The sequence below is a fragment of the Pseudophryne corroboree genome, chromosome 3, assembly GCF_028390025.1.
Source record: "Pseudophryne corroboree isolate aPseCor3 chromosome 3, aPseCor3.hap2, whole genome shotgun sequence".
Taxonomy (NCBI): domain Eukaryota; kingdom Metazoa; phylum Chordata; class Amphibia; order Anura; family Myobatrachidae; genus Pseudophryne; species Pseudophryne corroboree.
In genome coordinates, this window is record NC_086446.1 from 742,975,119 (window position 1) to 742,997,845 (window position 22,727).

General features: G+C 46.1%; 1 protein-coding gene across 5 annotated transcripts in view; it reads left to right on the forward strand.

Moving 5' to 3' along the window:
• The window catches only part of LOC135056751 (stress-induced-phosphoprotein 1-like), a 141,930-nt gene that overhangs the window by 42,248 nt on the left and 76,955 nt on the right, over nucleotides 1-22,727 (forward strand). For 4 of the 5 annotated variants that reach the window (XR_010244062.1, XR_010244061.1, XM_063962293.1 and 1 more), the window contains exons 2-3: nucleotides 6,827-6,928; nucleotides 14,586-14,666. Coding sequence is in view for 3 of the 5 variants with exons in the window: in XM_063962293.1 (XP_063818363.1) it covers nucleotides 6,827-6,928; nucleotides 14,586-14,666 (183 nt within the window). In the remaining 2 variants the exon portion in view is untranslated. Of the gene's footprint in view, nucleotides 1-1,792; nucleotides 1,965-6,826; nucleotides 6,929-14,585; nucleotides 14,667-22,727 lie in introns of those variants that run through there. The other variant, XM_063962291.1, reaches the window with a different exon arrangement.

A 22,727-nucleotide genomic window follows, 5' to 3' on the forward strand; every position in this document is an offset into this window, starting at 1 on the left:
GCACACTGATATCAATGACACCCGCCACGGGCCCCCTTTCTGTCTGTGTCTACCTGGGCCCGGGACTTCAGTCCCCACAGTACCCCCCTGATGGCGGCCCTGCAAAGGCCAAATTGTGATGGCTGGGTGACTACATTGGAGCATCTCCAAAACAGCAGGTCTTGTGGGGTGTTCCTGGTATGCAGTGGTTAGTGCCCACCAAGAGTGGTCCAAGGAAGGACAACCAGCGATAGAGCCATGCCATCCCACAGAAGAGCTACTGTAGCACGCACACAGCTGAAAAAGTTAATGCTTGCTATGATAGAAAGATGTCAGAACACACAGAGCATCGCAGCTCGCTGCGTATGGGTATGTGTAGCCGCAGATAAGTCAATGTTCATGTTGACCCCTGTCTACCTCCGAAAGCACCTACAATGGGGCACTTGAGTGTCAAAACTGGACCATAGAGCAATAATAATAATGATAATAATTTTATTTATATAGTGCTCTGCTCATATAGGACTTGAAGTCCCTTTACAGAGATCAGAAACACGGTACGTTGTACAAGGTATTAGAATGACCTCTAAATTGAAAAACATACAGAAATAATAAAAAATGACAGAAACCTAGAAAGCACAATAAGCATATTGCAGGGCTGATGCAGACATTTTGGGTAATAAATTCTATGGGTTGAATATTCCACTCATGAAAGGTACCAGATGAGGCAGCCATCTTGGGATGAGTCAGCCATCTATGTAGGATTACCCTCAGTGGAACAGGTTACACCTAGAAGAGATGACACAAAATGGGAGGTCCTAATGCTAGGAGTAGTGTCCCACCATAACCGTCAGGTCCATGCATTTTCATCCTATCCACGAGCGCACCAGGTGAGGCAGCCATGTTGGGCGTGCTATGGAGATTACACTGTGGGGTGTGAGCCATAGAAGTAGCCAAGGCATACATGGGAAAACTGACACTTGTGTGGTCTTATGATATACCATGTACAGTATGAGCAGATCCACGTGATATGCATCTGTTGACGGAGGATGCACTTCAGTGGAGGTATAACGGACAGGCATAGCATACAGTGGGCTGACAGTACATGGTAAAAGCATGGAACAACAAATACAACAAACAGTGAAGATGTTTGGGCACAGTCCGTGGTGGGACCACGTGCTGACTGATGGAGGTGTCTCAGCAGGTGTTGAATCCGCAAAGGACTGGTATTGTAACAAAGAGTTAACAGAGTCCAAAATAAATTAGTGGCATCCAAAAGGTAATGGTAAGATAGCCCCTATAGAGCCCGAGAATGTAGCTGCAGCCTAAAGGAAGAGACTGCTGGTGTGTTGGTAAAGGGCACAGGAGCCTCTGTGGCCCATACATACTACCAGATGCGGCCATTGCAAATAGTGGAAAAAGGTGTCTGGTCTCATGACTCATGATTTTATTTTTTTACATCATATAGGGGGCCAGGTGCATGTGCGTTGTTCCCCTGGGGGAAAGAGATGACACCAGGATGCACTATGGGAAGAAGGCAAGTGGAGGAGGCAGTGTGATGCTCTGTGCAATGTTCTGCTAGGAAACCTTGGGTCCTGCCATTCATGTGGATGCTACTGTGACACGTACCACCTACCTAAACATTGTTGCCAATTTAAGTAGACTCCTTTGTGGCAACAGTGTTCCCTGATGGAAGTGTCCTCTGTCGGCAGGATAATACGCCCTGCCACACTGCAAATAATGATCATTAAGGGTTTGATTAGCATGACCATTCCTTGTGTTGACTTGGCCTCCATATTCCCCAGATCTTAATCCGATCGAGTATCTGTGAGATGTGCTGGAGAAACAAGTCCGATACCTTGGAGGTCCAACCTTGCAGGACACCTTCAGAGATCTTGTGGAGTCCATGCCTCGATCGGTCAGAGCTGTTGTGGCGGCACAAAGGGAACCTAAACAATGTTCGGCAGATGGTTTTAATGTTGTGGCAGGTGTGTGAAAAAAAAAAAAAAAAATATATATATATATATATATATATATATATATATATATATATATAAAACGAATCCAAGGTGTTGGCACTCACAAAGTAAAATCAACATCCTGCTGGGGTGCACCTCAGGCATATCCACAGAGTCCATCCATAGTGGGCCATATATATCCAAAACTAGAGAGAGCACTCACCAGTCTTCTTTCTTTAAAGTTCCGAAATGTTTAATTAACTTACAACATGGTGAACACAAAAAAATGTCGACGTTACGGGCCTCACATGGCCCTTTTTCAAGACACAGATGTCCAAATGAAGGAGAGCATATCACATCACTGGCCAAACTGGGCTTATTTATACCAGTGAAATGAACGCATTGCCCGCCCACGTGACACACCCACACACAGTAGAAAACACTTAAGAAAACACTTAATGCATAGGGCTAATTAGGACCTAGATGGAAACATCCCATCTGTTAATTTTCAACTTGAAAAGAAATACATCAATATTACAAACCACGTTATAGAGAGTTAACACATGTCCTAACAAACTTTTTAAATCAGGTCCAGGCTCAGAAGTCAGGATACATACTGTCCCGTCCTAGCAAACATGCCCCAAGGGACATATATATATAGGCCAACTTTGGGGTGATTTCTACTCAACATCTTAGGAGGGTGCGAGCGGAAATAATAGGCGGCTGCGCAATCAGTAGCGGATCTTGCCATGGGCAAGCAGTACTTTTGCCGGGGCGCCGCCTTCCGGAGGGCGCAGCACCATGGCAAGATCCGCTACTGCTGTGCCCCCCTCTGCCCGCTGTGTCCCCTGCTGGTCCCGCTGTGAAGGGAACTAGACGCTACGCGTCTAGTTTCCCTTCGTGGAGAGGACCTTTGCTGTGCGGTGCGCAATGACGTCATCGCGCACCGCACAGCATTTCAGCTGCGCTACTCTACTGTACAGGGGGCGTAACTGAGCATGCCCCCTGTATGAAGCCACGCCCCTATTTCCCGCCCGGGGCGCAAAAAGGGCTAGAACCAGCCCTGAGCGCAATGCAACTGATTTTCCTCTTAAGACTTTCTAACATACCGTGTTTAGTTTTCGTGGTAGTGAATTTTTACGTGGTGAGGTTGCGGTTTTTCCACAACGTTTCTGTATGGGCACTTACTGTAATACAGCAGTCCGTGGAATGGTTTGGCTTCACAAAGAAAGTGTCGGCAACTGCCTGAATTCTGCTGACAACACATCCACAGAGCGCTGGCAACATAAATTCTATGACCCTAATTTGCTGTTTATTACATTCAGTCCACTCATTAGAAAGTCATGGAATAATCCTTCTGTGAAATGCACTGCCCAGGGATGCTCGCCATATTGTCAATGATCTAACTATGTATACTTACTTCCCCCTTGTTCCATAGAGCTTTGTTTGAGGGAAAAAGAAGGTTCTTGAAGGTTAGTGCGAGATGGCCGCACCTGTGGGGATAAAGAAGTCTGCACCATTAAATGGGAGCAATTGGGCAGGTAGAGGTTTTGCCCGAAGGAGGATATGTATCAAGCCTTCTAAAGAGTAAAGACGTTGCCCATGGCAACGATATCCTTTATCAAGTACGTTCTTTAAAATTATAGGAAGATGCTGATTGATTGCTATGCATCTCCCACTTTTTAGGAGGTTTGATACTTCTCTCCCAAAGTGGGGAAAAAAAGATTTCATGCTGAGTGGTTAGGAGTCCAACCACTGAGCTGTAGTGGATGTGAAGATGGCACCTGGAGAAAGGCATTCCCAGTTTTGGTGCATAGTTTTTGTTTTGTTTTTTTAGTCTCCGGAAAGTGTTTGAATTTTCTTTCCACTCAGAACATTGATCCTGGCTCCTATACCTTCAATGTGACACATTTTGCACCAATTAGTTGAACTCTTGTAGGAAAGTAAAAGTTCATCCTTAGGTGCACACTGGCCAAATTTAAATAAGAACCTTTGAAATGCTAAAAAAGTGACTCGTAATATGTCCCCTCTCATGATTTGATATAGATAAGGCTGTATCAGAGAAACATAAATGGCTTAATTAATGACGGCCTTAGGTCTGACTATGGCCCTCATTCCGAGTTGTTCGCTCACTAGCTGCTATTAGCAGCAGTGCACACGCTAAGCCGCCGCCTACTGGAAGTGTATCTTAGCTTAGCAGAATTGCGAACGAAAGATTCGCATAATTGCGAATAGAAATTTCTTTGCAGTTTCTGAGTAGCTCGGGACTTACTCTGCCACTGCGATCAGTTCAGTCAGTTTCGTTCCTGGTTTGACGTCACAAACACACCCAGCGTTCGCCCAGACACTCCCCCGTTTCTCCAGCCACTCTCGCGTTTTTCCCAGAAACGGCAGCGTTTTTTCGCACACGCCCAGAAAACGGACAGTTTTTGCCCAGAAACACCCACTTCCTGTCAATCACACTCCGATCACCAGAACGATGAAAAATCCTCATTATGCCGTGAGTAAAATACCTAACTTTTGTGTAAAATAACTAAGCGCATGCGCTCTGCGAACCTTGCGCATGCGCAGGAAGCGACTAATCGCAATATAGCGAAACTCGGTAACGAGCGAACAACTCGGAATGAGGGCCTATGGGCGGTATCCAATTAACCCCAAAATCACAGCAATTTTTTTCGCTTTTTTTTGCGTCTATCACGTGAAAATTGCTGCAAAAACAGCTTTTCGTGGGTATGCACACTTCCGTTTTTTGCCCTATCCTATTTCAAATGTGCGAAAACAGGACTTGGGTGAAAAGAAAAGAAGTGAAATATCAGGGTGAAAATGGGGAAATCAGCCTGTATCTCAAAAATGCTAAACTAACGTAGGACAACAGCATAGTAGTGTATTATAGGTCATATTAAATATATTTGGGGTACTTAAAGTGGGTCAAATGGCTATTAAATGCATTTTTGTTAAAAAATGGAAAAATATTATAAAAGGTTATTTTCTTTCATCAAAATAAGTGCTCAAATTGAATTTGGGGTGCATAAAAATGGGTATAAGTATATGTTTGGGTCATTTTATGGGATTTAAAAAAAAAAAAGTGTAAACAGACCAACTACTCCTACCTGCAAGTCCAAAAACACTTGTCCCACCAATAAAGCACCCCAATGTACCTATCCTACACTTTGAACCCCAAATTCCATCACTTTGCACTTTTTCACACTGACGTTTTTATTGGGCAATTAAAAATAATTAAAAACTTCTAAGTGCCTAATTAGTCATTAGGGAGGGTGTCCCAAGAGTTCTGAACCAAATTCCGACATTTTTACCTTTTAAAATAGGGATTTTCCCAACTTTTCACCTGCACAGAGTAGGTGAAGTGAAATTCGCTGTAAAATTTTTAGTGAAAACTTCTCACTGCTAATTGGCTAGTGGTTTTTCAGTGATACGCAGTAAAAGTCCAGTTTTTCACGTGAAAACAGGTTATGGCAGCTAATAGGTTACCCCCCTATGTTTCCCCCTGCAGTATGCTGCACACATAGGTGCAAATTGATTGTACAGTGACATTTGTAACTTGCGCGAGACAAATAAAAGATAATTGATGATTTCTATTGATTTATTTTTGTGGTTCACTGTAAATTGTGTCCATAAATGTTATATTAGTAAATCAGCCTTATTGTTTCAGTGTTGTGTTTCCGTGTGTGAATTGTTTATTTAGATTGGGCTATTTCGCGGTTATGAATTGCCTATTGTTCCCTTCTTATTGCAACTATAAGCTGTCGTCAACAATACGGTGGATTTATTCTAAGTGTTTTACACAGTCCTTAGGGGTAACTCTTCTCCAGGGAATGACAGACGGGAGATGTGGGTGTGGAGATAGACAGTCAAAACTAGCGCTCATATGTGAAATCCATAAAAGGAATATGTAATGATGGGGTCTATTCATGAAGCAGTGAAAACAGTGGAGAAACAGCCCAGTGAAGAAGTTGCCCATGACAACCAATCAGCATATCCCAAAATGTAAGGGAGATGCTGATTGGTTGTCATAGGCAACTTCTCCACTGGACTGTTTCTCCATTGTTTTCACTGCTTCATGAATAGACTCTTAAATGTAGAGTTTGGGCTCAAACCAGCTTTTAGTGTACATACATATTAAGTTGGCTTTGTGCTTAAATTGTAAACTTTTATATTTTTTCCCGACTACAGCAACCCTTAAATGTCTATCATTTCTCTATTGCATCCTAAAACTGGATGGACTGAATCTGATTGGTTGCTATGGGCAATATTACCACTTTTCATTTTTAGAAGCTATGGTAAATTTACCCCCTATCGTTCACAAACCTCACCTAGCCGGAGTCTTATGCAGCCATTTTTGCTGGGGTTAAGCTGGTTAAATTGCGTTTGGTACTTTATAATGCAAAAGTTCCAAATTTTACACTGATTTTGCAGCAGATTTAAAGCGGCAATTTTTGTTTATTAAAAATTTTTTTTTGGCTGTGTTAAATCACAATGCTTAAAAAAACGAGCACTTTTTTGCAAACGCAAACCCTATTACATTCTTACCCCAGGCGTCTGCTTTTAATTAAGATAGGAAAGGGTGCACACATTAAAATTTACAGGAATTGTCTGAAAAAGTTAAATACGCCGGTTTCCCGACTCCTGGGATTTGTCAGGTCCACTCTTGTTATAAATTGTATTAAGTTGAGTTCAGGGAACTTTTTTGCTTATGCTGCGTAAATGTGTGTATATACTAATTTGGTGCTCACAGCAGACAGATGCTGTAGTTCCACGTAAGTAGTTCATTATTCATTAGACTCTTGATCCATAATGAAAGATGTTGAGAGTTCAGCGCTTGAATTCTTACATAAAACTTTTTTTTCTTCTTCTCCCTGTTCCCGGCCATAAAGCATCACCTTGAGACATCAGAGAATGCAATGGACTTTGAAACTGCTGAAAGTACCCGTGGCTGCAGGAATGAGATAATGCACAGAAAGGACCTTAATCTTCAGGTATGCTAATATGTTTCTCGCTGCAAGATCCCAATGTGTGAACACTGTAGACTGAAATGCCTAATAGTATGTAATATAGAAAGCTTAGCCTGCCGCGTTACATCTAAATACTGCTGTTAGGAAAAGTAACACTATGCAGACTGTTTATATAATATGCACAGGCCCAGTGTCGGACTGAGGCATATCTGGCCCACCGGGGGAATGCAGTGGTAGGGGCCCATGTTTAGGGGTGTGGCCAGTCTCTAGAGGGGTTGTGCCCAGCCACTACATTGGTTTGCCTAACCATTTTGTAAGTGTTGGTCCCCTAGATAAATATATACAGTAAATACTGTAGTGCATGCAAGATAATGTACTAGATTAGTAACAGCACAGTCTTGAACCTGATCTCTAGAGGAGGGGCTTGGGGCCCCCCCTCCCAGGCAATAGGGCCCGCCGGTGCTTCCCCCTGTATCCCTGTGGGCCAGTCCAACCCTGTATAGGCCGTCATTCTCAGCATCTCCAATCACACTCGCTTAAACTTGAAGATACAGATGGAGCCATCTTTATCTTGGCCTTTAATAGGATTCATTGATCCAAGGCAGTGGGACTAAGGGGTACATTTACTAAGCAGTGATAAGAGTGGAGAAGTGGGCCAGGGCAGTCGGACTTAATCCCCTGATGTATTGTTCTCTCTGTATTGTATTGGAGCTGAGAACAATAGATGAAGGGCTTATGCTAATAAACCTTGGTGCACCTAGGCGCAGCAGAGAAGGCTAGATGAGCGAGGCTCCATCTGTATTAGGGCCTGATGAAGCTGCTTTACCATCCAATAACCCCTATCCCAGCAGGGTGTGGTATATATGATATACATTGTCTAGATAGTCATTAGGTCGACCCCATGTGGTCGACAGGTACAAAAGGCCGACACATGAAAGGTGGCAGTGGTTAAGGCCAACAGGTACAAAAGGTCAACATGTCAATGGTCGACACAGCTTTTTTGGGTAAATATTGTACATTTTATTTCCTGAAACCACCATCAGTACAAACGGGTGTGGATCGTTTGGTCGACAGTAACTAGGTTGACAGCCACTAGGTCGACCACTATTGGTCGATAGTGACTAGGTCGACACCTAAAATAGGTTGACATGGGAAAAAAGGTTGACATGAGTTTTTAAAAAAATACATTGGTGTCGTTTTCTTCATAAAGTGACCGGGTACCCCAATTAGTGAGCCGTGTCCCCTCGCGTGGCTTGCTTCGCTCGCCATGTTTCGGACAAGTACTGCTGCGCTCGGCACAGGTTACTATTCCCAATCGTAGTCCACGTTGATCCTAAAGTATGAATAAGTTCAAAAAATGAAAAATATTTTTTTTTTTTTTTTTTTTTGAAACCTCATGTTGACCTTTTCATGTGTGGACCTTTGCCATGTCGACCTAATGACCAATAGTAGTCGACCTAAAACTCTCACAGGCTTGATTTGCTCTCCACGCTTCGTAGTCCACGTTGATAGTAAATCAAGCAAATGTTGGGAAAACATGAAAAAAAATATGTCAACCTTTTGTACCTGCCGACCTAATGGTTCCTAGCTGTAACCCTGGGATCTGCTACTTCCCACAGCTCCGATTGACAACCAGAGGGTTGTCACTGAGAGGACCAAACACAGATTGCAGTGAAAGTACAGAACAGAATTAATTTGCCAGTTTTATGCCAAGGAACCGGAGGAGCCTCAGGGATTAACCGCTGGATGGAGCATCCCCTTGGGCTCCAGCTATGGCAGAAAAAACTGTAGATAAAATTTACTTTTGTAGATGGCAGTGATATTAATGAATTGCTTTTGGTTTCCTTATTTGTGAAACAGGGCTGCATGAGGTTTGCTTGTTTCCTGCATTTACATAGAACAATACACAGAGGAGTCACATTATTATGACCACCAGCTAATGGCCAGAGTAACCGCCGTGTGCAGCACGGACAGCAGCTAGACGGCTGAACTGTCATTTTAGACACACGTCTGATACAGCTGCTCCACTGTATCGTGTTGGCCATCCCTCACGCACCTTTGTAGCCGACATCCCGCAGTTTCCACGTTGGTTATTCACAATGGTGCCATTTGTCTAGTCACGATACACCTTCACCACAGCAGCAGGCAAACAGTTCATAAACTGCGCTGTGTCAGAAATACCGCCACCCATGGTCCGAAAGCCGATAATCATCCCTTTTTGCAACTCGAATAAATCGTCCCTTTTACCCATGACGGCAACGAGTGATAGGTGTGCAGACGTCCTGTCACACACCTTATATACCCACCAGACCAGCGCACGACACGTGACTTACTTCATGGGCTACGCACTGCGACGTCACATGTAGGAGGTGGTCATAATAATGTGACTCCACCGTGTATAATTTAATGGGTATGGCACTGTATCCCTATATCTGTATTGTAACAACGACCAGAAAGATACCAATTCTGTGTACACACCCAAGGTGGGCCTTGCGGACGAGCAGTGGCAATGCTTACTGTTAATTTGGAGGGTCCACTCTCTGTGTGCGCCCGTGCCGTTTCGCAGAGGTCGTTTTCAAGGTGTACATAAACCTTGAAGGGGGCCCTTGTGTGTCGAGGAGGCGTTGGTGCACGCAGAGAGTGGACTTTTTGGGGCAGCAGTAGGGATTGTCATTGTTTGTCTGCGAGGTTTGTTGGAGGTCTGGCGCGGGTGCTGTCACGGGTATTCGCCTGTGTTGGGGTCTTGCACATCTGGCTTGGAGGACTTCGGTAGTCTTTGTGGATTTTGGGCACTGTCATCCAATGGACTGTTTTATATTTTTGTTGTTGGCTTTGGATTTTGTATATTCTGAAGAAGTGGGGAACTTTTGCACCGGTCAGCGGCGTCGGAGTTTCGTTTGGAGATGCCTTTGTGTGTGGAGTCAGTCGCGCTGGTGCGTGGGTGGGATGCGTTTGGGGGGCATTTGTTGCAGCTGTGTTTTGTGCTCGATTCTGGTGAGAGGTGTCTTTGTGTGTGTTATGTGTTCCTTTTTTGTGTGAGTCCTCGGCACGCTCGGATGTGTGTTTGGAGTGGTGGGGGGGCCCTGTTCTTTCATCTGTCGGGGAGAGCGTCACGTCGGGGCTCTCTTTCTGGACACTTTTTGAGGAATCTTTCATTTAAAGTGGTGTTGCGCATTGTATATTGTATTTTTTTCTTTTACATATCAAATCAGTGATATTTTGTTGCTTCATGCTTGTTTTGGGGGAGCTGTGTTGTTGTTGATGGTTTGTCCTTTTTGGTGGCGCCTTGATCGTTCCCTTGCTTCTTTGTATTTGTATTCATTTATTACTTGTTTGTTACATAAGTTACATAGTTTTTGAGGTTGAAAAAAGACAATTGTCCATCGAGTTCAACCTATTTGGGGGCTCCTACGCTGTATTATTTTTAGACAGTTTTTATTTATTTCCTTTTTTTTAAATTATTATTATAGTGTGTGACCTACCCACCATAGCCATCCATGCATTTGTATAATCTCGATTAGACTACTGTAATGCCCTCTACCTTGGTCTCCCAGCAAAAGAATTGCACCGCTTACAGCTGGTGCAAAACACAGCTGCCAGGCTGTTACCCAACCAGCCCCGTTCTAGTCACATAGCACCCATCCTCTACACCCTTCACTGGCTGCCTGTAAGATGGCGAATCATCTTCAAGATTGGCTTACTGAGTTTCAAAGCACTACATGAAGCAGCTACTGACCCCATACTGCCCCACTCGATTACTGCAAACTGTAGATGAAGGACTTTTAGCAGTACCTAGAATCTCCCGTAATTCATCTGGGGGTCGAGCTTTTAGTCATGCGGCTCCGACTCTATGGAACTCACTTCCCTGAACAGTGCGAGAGGCCCCAACTATAGAATCCTTCAAAAGTAGACTCAAGACTTTCCTTTTTACTCAAGCATTCCCATAATTGTCCCTTTAGTATCTCCATGCTTCTGAATTTTCTGAAAATCTGTTCTGTACTTCATTATTTTCTGTACTATATTAGGCTATGTATCTGTTAAGCACCTTGAGTCCTATTGGAGAAAGAGCGCTATATAAATAAAATTATTATTATTATTATATCCTTATGCATTAGGAATTTATCTAGGCCATTCCTAAAAGTATCAACCGAGTCCGCCATTACTACTCTATCTGGCAGGGAATTCCAAACATGTATTGTCCTTTTGCCTCTGTGTGCGAAATCTCATCTCTTCCAAACCTAAGCATATGTCCACGTGTCCTCTGAGTTGATCTTACCAAAAACTGATCCACGCAAGCTCTGTGTATTGTCCCCTTATACATTGTAAATGTTAATCATGTCCCCTCTTAATCTCCTCTTTTCCAGTGTAAACATGCCTAGCCTCATAAGCCTTTCCTCATAATCCAGTGTCTCTATTCCCCTAATCAGTTTGGTAGCCCTCCTCTGAACCTTTTCTCGTTCCAGGATATCCTTTTTGTAGTATGGTGCCCAAAATTGTGTACAGTATTCAAGAGGTGGCCTTACTAGTGATTTATATAATCGGAGTATAACACTCTCATCCATTGCATCAATTCCGTGTTCTATGCATGCTAATACCTTGTTTGCTTTCTTTCCTGCAATCCTACTTTGGGCAGACCTTTTATTTGCGCCAGAGTTTGCCCCTTTTCTACTTTGAACAGACAAAATTAGTCTTAAAAATTAATACAGCGTAGAGAACCACATATAGGTTGAACTCGATGGACAAATTGTCTTTTTTCAACCTCAGAAACTATGTAACTATGTTACTATCACCCAACACCTTCAACTACGGTCACTGTGATGAGCACTGCTAAATAATAAAGAGAGGACTGCCAGGGCAGTGTGTGAATGACAGGTCATATTTATTTTATTTTTTTAAATTGTAAAAAAATTATGTGATAGACTTTGGAAATTGTACTCCAAATTATAAGTAGTCTGCAATAGATGTCATTCCTATATAACTTTTCTGTTACTATTGATTAAACGTTTTATTCTAAATTCTGGTTGAGGAAATACTAGGATGCAGTCACTGTATTCTGGGGACTTTGGGGGATATTTAATAAAACATCATTACCTCATAAAAGCTGGAAAATGTGATATTTATGTTCTCTGGAGATGGAGATAAATATCTCCTCTCCAGTGGCAGTTGTAGCGCAAGCCACAATTCAAATAGGGGAGCCACACCAACTGCCACCACAAACACTGCCAGACGTTGCTGTTCGGGACTCACTGGCAGTTGGTGTGATTCCCCTATTTGAATTTCCAATTGCAAAGCGCAACGGAATTTGATGCGCTATATAAGAAACTATTAATAAATAAATAAATTGTGGACTGCTCTGCAACTGCCACTGGAGAGGAGATATTTATCTCTATCTCCAGAGAACATAAATATCACATTTTCCAGTTTTTATGAGATCATTATGTTTTATTAAATATCCCCCTTACAACTGTTCTTCCGCCAGGTCAAGAAAAGCTTTGATGTAGATACTGTATTAGAGAATGTGTGTCGTCTGGTTGGCATCCAAGATACACGTAGTTGTGTATCGTCTCCGGTTTTTGGGAGTGCCGAGGCCAGAGACCTCTCTGATGAAGATTTCCTGGCCTCAGCGATAAAGCTGCGGTGGCTGATCTGCGTAACCTGGGAGGTACTCAGACGGCCAATGATGTCGTAGAGTGATCCGATGCAGCGTCGTTCGCGGCACTGGATCACACATGTATGCAGGAGGAGTCTGCTTATACCAGATGCCTCCTGCTGCATTACCATATCTGTGACTCGTTTCTGCTTCCAAGGAAATGGCTAACTCTGTCCACCCCTGAGTTATGCCCAGTGCGACAAAGCAGGGCGTGTGTGACCTAGAAGAAACCAGCCTGGGAGAGATCATAGTGGATTATGTAGCCTGACTCTAATGGGGACATTTACTAAGCAGTGATAAGAGAGGAGAAGTGAGCCAGTGGAGAAGTTGCCCCTGGCAACCAATCAGCACTGAAGTAACATCTATAATTTGAATACTGTAAAATGATACAGAGCTGCTGATTGGTTGATGTGGCAATTTCTCCACTGGCTCGCTTCTCCGCTTTTATCACTGCTTAGTAAATGTCCCCCTAAGTTTGGGATACTTTGGAAGTGTTCTCCTGAGTATATGGGGACATGGCACAGTGCAGTTTGCAAATACAGTAAAAGGACAATACAGTGCCAGATTTGCGGCACAGCTCTTGTCCATAGAAGATATTAAGCCTTTGGCTCAGTCTTAAAAATTGTGTAGCCTGGCGCAGGTGATCCAGCAAAAGTGAGATCCCCAGAAACCTGTTTCCTGCATGGGGCACTAAAGGCCCCCCTGATTCCGAGCTTTCGGATTGATGTATCGGATGAAAAGTGTCACATCGCATGTCATTTTCCTCCGACTCAGATCCGAGGCGCGTTCCTGTGCTTCTCGGGTCGGAGTCGCAGATTGCTATGGCTGCTGCATGGATTTGTCGGATCCCGCAGCCATAACTGGGATCGAATACGATACATCATATGCAAAACGACCGCATGCAATGTATCGTATGCAGTCCAGCCGCCCGGGAGCTGCCGGGTGAGTTGTCAGGGTATCGCATGCGAGGTTCACACGCGATACCTCGCACTAGTGGATGGCCAACTTCAACTGAAATTTGCTGGAGTTTATCCTACCGCTTGTGTGTCTGTGAGATAGGGCAGTGCTCAAATAGATGGACAGGGGCGTTGTAACGTAGCCAGGTACAACAATATCACATTTGCGCAATTGTTAAAACATTCAGAGGATAGACACACAAATACTCCTGGGGAAGCCGTATTACTTGAAAGCATATGCTGATGATGGTCTGCTTGTAGTAGCGAACAACTTGTGATTGGCTGTTAGGGAACCACTCCACCCGCACTGGTGCTTAATTCATAACTTTCCCCGTTAATAGATATTCTCTTGTTGAGCATTTTTAATCAAACTCTTTTTATTGTATACTGGTAATAGGGGTGGAAACTATTTTTATTGCATACTGGTAATAGGGGTGGAAACTCTTTTTATTGCATACTGGTAATGGGGGTGGAAACTCTTTTTATTACATACTGGTAATAGGGGTGGAAACTCTTTTTATTGCATACTGGTAATGGGGGTGGAAACTCTTTTTATTACATACTGGTAATAGGGGTGGAAACGCTTTTTATTGCATACTGGTAATAGGGGTGGAAACTCTTTTTATTGCATACTGGTAATAGGGGTGGAAACTCTTTTTATTGTATACTGGTAATGGGGGTGGAAACTCGTTTTATTGCATACTGGTAATGGGGGTGGAAACTCTTTTTATTGCATACTGGTAATAGGGGTGGAAACTCTTTTTATTGCATACTGGTAATAGGGGTGGAAACTCTTTTTATTGCATACTGGTAATGGGGGTGGAAACTCGTTTTATTGCATACTGGTAATAGGGGTGGAAACTTTTTATTGCATACTAGTAATAGGGGTGGTTTATGTGTTATTAAAGAGGTTCTTGTCATTGTAATTGATGCGTAATGATGCCTGCGTTTGCTGCACATAAAATAAATGTTTTACAACATGGGCACAAGTAAGTGTCCGTAACGTGTGCCTGGTATAAGCCGGTCACATATGCTGCAATTTTATTTACTCATGTATATGTCTGTGCTCTTGAAGGAGGAAGAAATAGATTCCGACGACTTTTCCGAAGACGGTCAGTCCAAACAGAAAGCCGAGAAGCGCAGAGCCAAGAAGAAGGTAAGTGGTCCGTCTGCAGAGAACACAAAGCAAAGGGAATGTAGATCGTTCTATTAGTACAGGAATAATATCTCCCAGTGACCCTGAGCTTTTAACCAGCTTCAGGATGTTTTACTGGAGTCGGTATTATCCAGCTGAGCAGGATGTAATAATTTCGGGGAAAGTGACTGAACTTCTAAATGCAAAGGCCAGTACACACGGGGCGAGATGTATGCTGAGCGATCTATCACAGACCGCTCAGTGCACATCTCTCCCCCCTGCTCGGCACAGCATGACATGTTCTGAGTGGGGGGAAGGGGGGGGGGGGTGGAGGGGCCGCTCATTTCACCCTGCGCTAGAAGATTGTGCAATCTAGCACCGGCGATAGCGGTGCGCGGGGCAGCGCATAGCTATCGCTGTAGGGGCATACACACAGAGAGATCCGTGCTTAACTTCTAAGCAATCTAGTCAGATTGCTTAGAATTTAAGCACGGATCTCTCTGTTTGTACACCCCTTAAGTTTTACAGTGATTGGTGGAGCTGGGTCTGTACTAAACTGTTTCCTAGTTCTTGCTACGATGGAATAGATCATGCACAGTCCAATTGAACATATCTGCAGTGAGAAGAGCACGTGTGTCCATGTTAGGATGTCAGTGGCGGCGGGTCGCGGCGGCTCCCGGCCGTTTCTAGGCAACAGGGCCTGCGCGTCACTTTCGCCGCTGATTCCCTATCCCCGGCCGGTTGCCTAGCAACCGGAAACACCGGGCGGCCGCCCTGCACTGCAGTCCCGGCTGTTACTAAACACCCGGGACGCCGCGCGCCAGCTGACAGCTGCATTGATCAGGGTCCGGGGGCTGGGCTGCCTGATGATTGGTCTGCGGGGCTTTTTTTATGGGAGCCAGAATAGGGCAGCCCCGCCGGTGATAGCTTTCTGTGGAGCCTGTCTTCCTGCCTCTGGTGTGTTCCTGCATCCAGCTTGTGTACTCCAGTGTCCTGTGTCCAGTTTCCTGAGTCCTGTCTGATGGATCGTTTCCTGCTGTCCTCCGTGTTGCCTTCCAGTAGAGTGGTCTGGTATCCGAAGCCTCTGGGTTCCGGTCGTTTCCTGCGCACACCTGTTGTGGTGTCGTGAGCAGCGGCTCTGCTGCACTTTATGGCTGAAGCCGTATTTTCTTTATATATTTTTGGTTGTGTCATTTTTGCGAGGTTTCCGCATTGCTGTCCTCGCCGTATTACGACAGGTTCGTATTTGGCAGTTAGGCTCCATTAATTGATTTGTTTTTGTTTCAGGCGGCCGCGCCGCACATAAACTACTTTGTTATTTTTTTGTATCCTTTTCTCTTTTAGTCGTGTCAGTTTTAGTTAGTTTTAGTGTCAGTCTTAGTTAGTTTTCCCCTTGTTCTCCATGGTCTCGGTTAACGCCTTGTCTCCTATTAAGACCGGGGAGCATCGGAGTCTGGGCGGACCTAATTCGCCCATTCAAACGCGGCTGCCGTGGGCACAAGAAACCATAGTCTTGCAGGCGTTAATTGACCACTGGGAAGGACAACGGAGTCAGGGGTTTTTGTTAGGGGAAGCTGCATATCTCAGTTCTGCCGCAGCTCCACGCATCTGTACTTGGAACTCTTCTGTTGCCACCCACTCTCCAGGGTTCCAAGTATGTAGAGCATAACATAGGAAGGGAGAAGGTAACCTCGTGCCTGGAGTCAGAAGGGATTCTATAAACCATTGCTTTGTATTAAGCGTTCCATTTAATGTTCCATTTCTGCCTCTGAGTGTTGTCCCTGTCCTCACACAATGAGAATGCACAATAGCTAGGTGCTACCAGCTGTAACATTGGCACATGTGTGCCGGTGCTGCCATTTGGCACAAATGCTGCAGTACCTTGGGGCATATGTAATACGGTCCAAGTTTGTTGGTGGTCCGGGATGCCGGTTGATCGCTGAGGCTTTTTTAAAGGGGCAATCATTTACAAGGAAAAAAACAAACCATGCCTTGTCAATGATTGCCACTTTAAAATGACGTCCGAGATCGTCCGGCATTGTTCACCTCCGGCAAACTCTGACCCTATTACATATGCCCCCTGGCCTCATACAGAGAGGTCACAGGACTGGTGCCTAGGTGACTGGTCCACACCACTGCAGGAACTTCATTCATTCTCATCAGCATATGACTCTGGTTAGCTCAGGGTCTGTCCGGAGATCCTGCTGATTCATATACAGTAAGTTCTGTCAGTGTAGTCTCTGATTAGATCCGTGTATGTCCGGAGATCCTGCTGATTCATATACAGTAAGTTCTGTCAGTGTAGTCTCTGATTAGATCCGTGTGTGTCCGGAGATCCTGCTGATTCATATACAGTAAGTTCTACCAGTGTAGTCTCTGAGTAGATCCCTGTCTGTCCTGAGATCCTGCTGATTCATATACAGTAAGTTCTACCAGTGTAGTCTCTGATTAGATCCGTGTCTGTCCTGAGATCCTGCTGATTCATATACAGTAAGTTCTATCAGTGGAGTGCTGTATGGTATGCCGGCGGCCGGGCTCCCGGCGACCAGCATATCGGGCGACCGCTGGCATACCGACAGCGTGGCGAGCGCAAATGAGCCCCTTGCGGGCTCGCTGCACTCGCCATGCTGCGGGCACGGTGCGGCGCTACGCGCGCCACGCTATTTGTTCTCTCTCCAGGGTGGTCGTGGACCCCCACGAGGGAGAAAATCTGTCGGCATGCCAGCGCCGGTATACTGTGCTCCCGGATCCCGACAGTCGGCAACCTGAAGACCACCCCTATCAATGTAGTCTCTGATTAGATCAGGCTCTGTCCGGAGATCCTGCTGATTCATATACAGTAAGTTCTACCAGTGTAGTCTCTGATTAGATCCGTGTCTGTGCGGAGATCCTGCTGATTCATATACAGTAAGTTCTACCAGTGTAGTCTCTGATTAGATCCGTGTCTGTGCGGAGATCCTGCTGATTCATATACAGTAAGTTCTACCAGTGTAGTCTCTGATTAGATCCGTGTCTGTGCGGAGATCCTGCTGATTCATATACAGTAAGTTCTACCAGTGTAGTCTCTGTTTAGATCAGGGTCTGTCCGGAGATCCTGCTGATTCATATACAGGGCGGGATGTACTAATGTACATCGCCGCCTATCGCCGCCCTGCGCCACGATGCTGATCGCATATTTACTAACCTATGCGATCAGCATTGCGGAGGACAGCTCTTCCGATAAGAGCTGACCTCCGCGATGCGCAGCGGCAGCCTGACTTCCGGGATTCGCCCTGGGAGTCAGTCTGCGCATGCGCGGGGTGACGGGGGCGGCCGCAGGGCATGCTGGGAGGGATCCGATGGGATCCCTCACACAGCGCCGCGAAGAGAAGCCCATAGGCTTCTATGGACTATCGCCAGCTAAAGCTGGCGTACCCCGCCGCGGCGCTGACCTGCCGGCCGGGGGTCAGTACATCAGAAAAATGCGGTAAACAGGGAGTTTACCGCATTTTCCGCTTAGTACATCCGGCCCACAGTAAGTTCTATCAGTGTCTCTGATTAGATCCGTGTCTGTCCGGAGAACCTGCTGATTCATATACAGTAAGTTCTACCAGTGTAGTTGAGTGTGAGGTGTTTTAGGCTAATAGAAATATGCGCTAACCTTTATTCCTTTTTCTTCAGTATGATAGTTGTAAAAACCATGTAAACACATCCATTACTCTACATTACGGACTAAGCAGTTTTACACAAAGCAGGAGCATTGTACAGCTGATGCTGAGTGAGCACATCACCATGAATTTACACCGTACATGCCCAATAAATGGAACATGCAAAATACATGCTTGCAGATCTGCACACATGTAGCACCTAGGCAGTTGGGGGAAAATACCCTTACACGCCTGTAGAAGCTATATGCAGTATGAGGGTGGTTAGGGCAGGTGCACATATTGGGTGTTGATTAGAACGCTCACCAGTGCTCGCGAGAGCTGCTTGTTCTTTGCTATCACTACATCGACACTCACTGGTCATTACCCCGTTCCTCAGGTCACAGAACACATAGAAAGCGGATTTGAGCTATTTTTATTGTTTTGGCATACATGAGACGGAGCGTTGTTTCTGTCGTGTTACAGATGGTGTTTTAGTTCTAATTGCTGCCTGATAGTGATTACGTCTGTTTGATCATGAAATAATTGGTTTATAACTTGTGCACAAGTGACTGGTACGTCCGTAGTGTGCCTAGTGTTAGCCAGACGCATATGTTACTGTGGGTTCAGTATGAATGACCTCCGGGCGGGATACTGGCGGTCAAAATAGCGACGCCGGGATCCCAAAGGTTGCAATCCCAACAGGGGTGAGTTTAGTATGCTAACCCTTGTCCTCCTAACCCTAACCGCCGTTTCCGCAGCCTAACGCTAACCTCCCCCCTTAGTGCTTAACCCTAACCTCCCCCCGGTGGTGCCTAAACCTAACACCCCCTGCTCCGCAGCTTAACCCTAACCCTCCCCCCTTGGTGCCTATACCTAAACTCCCACCCAATGGTGCCTAACCCAAACCCCACTATCCGCAGCCTATCCCTAACCTCCTACCCCTCAGGTTTACGTTAAAATATGAACTTTTCTGCTGCGGTGTACAATGGGCTCCACAAGGATTAACATCAGGGTGTAGAGTAGGATCTTGATCCGAGGCACCAACAGGCTCAAAGCTTTGACCGTCTTCCCAAGATGCATAGCGCCGCCTCCGTGAACAGGAGCTCAGTTTGTAGTTGGTGCCTGCAGTAGCAGGTCACTTAACGGGGGGGCAGACTATTCTTAGCTTTAACTTTGACTGAAAAGAAGAAGAATCTACAAGGGCTGCAGCAGGCTGTGTCTAATAGACATCTCTGCTGCAGCTCCATCACCCCCAGCGGCGCTGTATACTCCCGCGCCGCGGTTGCCGGGTCACTGCAGCGGAGGCGAAGGCTTCTTCCCTCTTCACGTGAGTCACACACACGCCGCCGTCTCCCGGATCGCGGGGCCGCTGTCAAGGGGGAGGTAAGGGGCTTCTGTGCCGCACTTTGCACCGCGATCCAGCGCGGCCGTAGGAGGCTGGCCACGCGCGCTGGCGTGGACACGGATAACTGGGCTGATGTTCCACTAGCCATCAGGGATATACTTTATGGGCACAGGTCAGGGGGGACGTTGTACCATTACCCCCCCCCCCCCCCCCCACCTCCTGTTGTCTTTACTGCCCGCACGCCTGGTGGGGATGCCAGCAGGGGGAGCAGGCCGGACCTGAGGCCCCTCCCCCCAGCCCCAGGGCGCCATTTATGCAATGTTCCTGCCCTGGAGCTGCTTCCTTCTCCCTCTCTCCCGGTCAGCAACCATTACAGAAAGAGCCTTGCCGTTCCTGGGATTGCTGGGACATATCCTCCTCTGTGGAACCGCCTGACTGCCAGTGCTGTGCTTCCTACAGCACACTTGAGTATTCTACCTGTCACTGGGACTGTGTTAGTTAAGAAAGAGTGCATACATTCAGGGTTGTGTGGTACAAACACCCTGTGATATACATCCAGTGCTTACTGTGTTTGTTATATCTATTGTTATCACATGTAGCCATACTGAGTATTACTTTGTATTGCTAGTCCAGTGCAGTTTATGGTTCATAATTTCTGCATGGTGAGCTTGTGACTATATACGTGTGTGTGCATGTAGCTGCTGCGTGGTTGCCTTATTGCAGGGTATTTCAGTCAGCGTGCTATTCCTATATTGCTATACCTGTGTGGGCCAAGTGTTTCAGGTTTTTCTATAATAATATAGGATTGTATCACAAGATATACTGACAGGGTATTTTTACTTGTGAGTTATAGTCACCATATATTCTATATCTATAGAACTCCCGTTCTGTGCCATCTTAGGCTTCTGTTCTGAGAGTTCTTGATAGGTATAGTGCTGCTACACTTTGTACCAGGTTGCCCATTATTGTGCACACTGCTAAGTCTGCTTCACGTGGCAACGACGCTGGGGCCTCTCCCACACTGCGTGGTAGTGAGGCCGCGGACGTAACAGAGGATAATATGGCAGCTGAGAGTTTAGGTTCAGGGGGTTCCTTACCGACCAGTGGGTCGGTAGCACCTGGGGCGTCCCAAGACCCACCTTGGGCTACATTTTCCACATTGTTAAACACGCTCGTAACTAAATTGACACCCCCTGTGGGACCACCTGTGCCACTGCAACAGTTTATGGTTCCTGCCGTTAACCCGCCATGGGCGGATCAGCTTTCCACTCAGTTACAGCATTTGAACCGATTGATGACTAAATCCAAGTGTCACTCTCGCCCGCCTAAGACTAAGTCGTCTTCTAAACGGGCCATTACCTCCTTCCAATCCACTGCTATCCCAGACACGTCGTTTGACGAGGATGGCGCATATACTGATCCCACAGACACTGACACAGCTATTTCTGATGGGGAGGGGAAGTCATTGGTGGATGTCCCGTATTTGATTGATGCTATTAGGCTCATTCTTCAGGTGTCTGTTGATCCTGAGCCTGTGGCGGTCTCTTAAAATCCGATTTAACTGTAAGATGGTGGTTAAACAAGTTTTACCTCATTCTCAACAACTGGATGACATACGTCAGGACTCATGGGATAATCCGGGAAAGGAATTCACACCGCATAAGAGACTGTTGGCTTGCTATCCTCTCTCTGCGGAGCTATGTAAAAAAATTGGGAAACTCCTCCCCCTGTAGATTCTCATGTGGCGCGCATGGTAGTTTCCTCTGCTCTGCCAGTAGCTACCGTCACCTCTCTGAAGGAATTGACGGGTAGTCGTGTGGAAGGTTGTTTGAAAGCGATTTACACGCCTTCCAACGCATCTGAGCATGCTCGACAATGTCTCTCGTATATTACCACGGCTTCTCTGTACCTTAAGGAGACAGCCTCCGATGCCGGGGTGCTGGCGACCAAGCTACTATTACGTCTGTCTTGGCTAGATGTATCCTTTGGTTGAGATCCTGGTCGGATATGAATTCCAAGAAAACCCTGGAGGTGCTTCCTTTCAAGGGAGACATTCTCTCTGGAGAAGACCTCAGTAAGATTGTGGCTGATCTGACTACTGCTAAAACAACTTGCCTACCTAGTACGGCTCTTTCCACGCAGAAGGCTAAAAGTACTTTCCCTCAGCCCTTTCGTCCTCCAGGTAAAGCAAAGGGTCAGGCGTACCCAAAGCAAGCTCGTGCTTCCAGACCTGCCAAGCCCTCTGGGGGATCCTAGGGTGGGGGGCCGACTTCTAGGTTTTGCCCAGGAATGGTTGCAGACCACTTCCGATGCCTGGGTAAGGGAAGTCGTCGCTCGAGGTTACGCTGTACCCTTCAAGAATCGTCACCCTCATGACAAATGTGCCTCTGGATCCGGCAAAAGCAAACACGTTGCACTCGGTGGTACATTCCCTCCTGATCACAGGAGTGGTGGTACAGATGCCTCTAACTCAGAGAGGCAAGGGGTACTATTCACCGCTGTTTCTAGTCCCGAAACCGAACGGGTCCTCGCGGCTCATTCTCAATCTGAAGTCCTTAAACAAGCATGTGCGGGTCTCCATATGGAAACTCTGTGCTCTATTGTTCTGGCCTTGGAACCTGGGGAGTATATGGTCTCCCTGGAAATACAGGATGCCTACCTGCATATCCCTATTGCGGTATCTCCGTACCTGCGGTTTGCGGTGGGCAACCTTCCTTACCAATTTCGGGTGTTACCCTTTGGTTTGACAACGGCTCCCCTAGTTTTCACCAAAGTAATGGCGGTCATGACGGCTACACTCCGCCGTCAAGGGGTCAGGATCCTGCCGTACTTGGACGATTTGTTGATCCTGGCAAATTCCCCAGAACTTCTCCTGTGTCATCTCGATCTGGCGGTCCAGCGCATGACTGCCCACGGGTGGCTGATCAACTGGAAGAAATCCTTCCTGGTTCCTGCTCGGAGCATGTTACACCTGGGAGCGTTATTGGACAATCACAACCAACGGTTGTCCCTGTCTCAGGAGAAAGTCCTGAAGCTTCAGAACAGGAATCGATGCTTCCTATCTCGTTCGCAAGTGTCGATACATTCGGCAATGCAAGTGCTAGGTCTCAT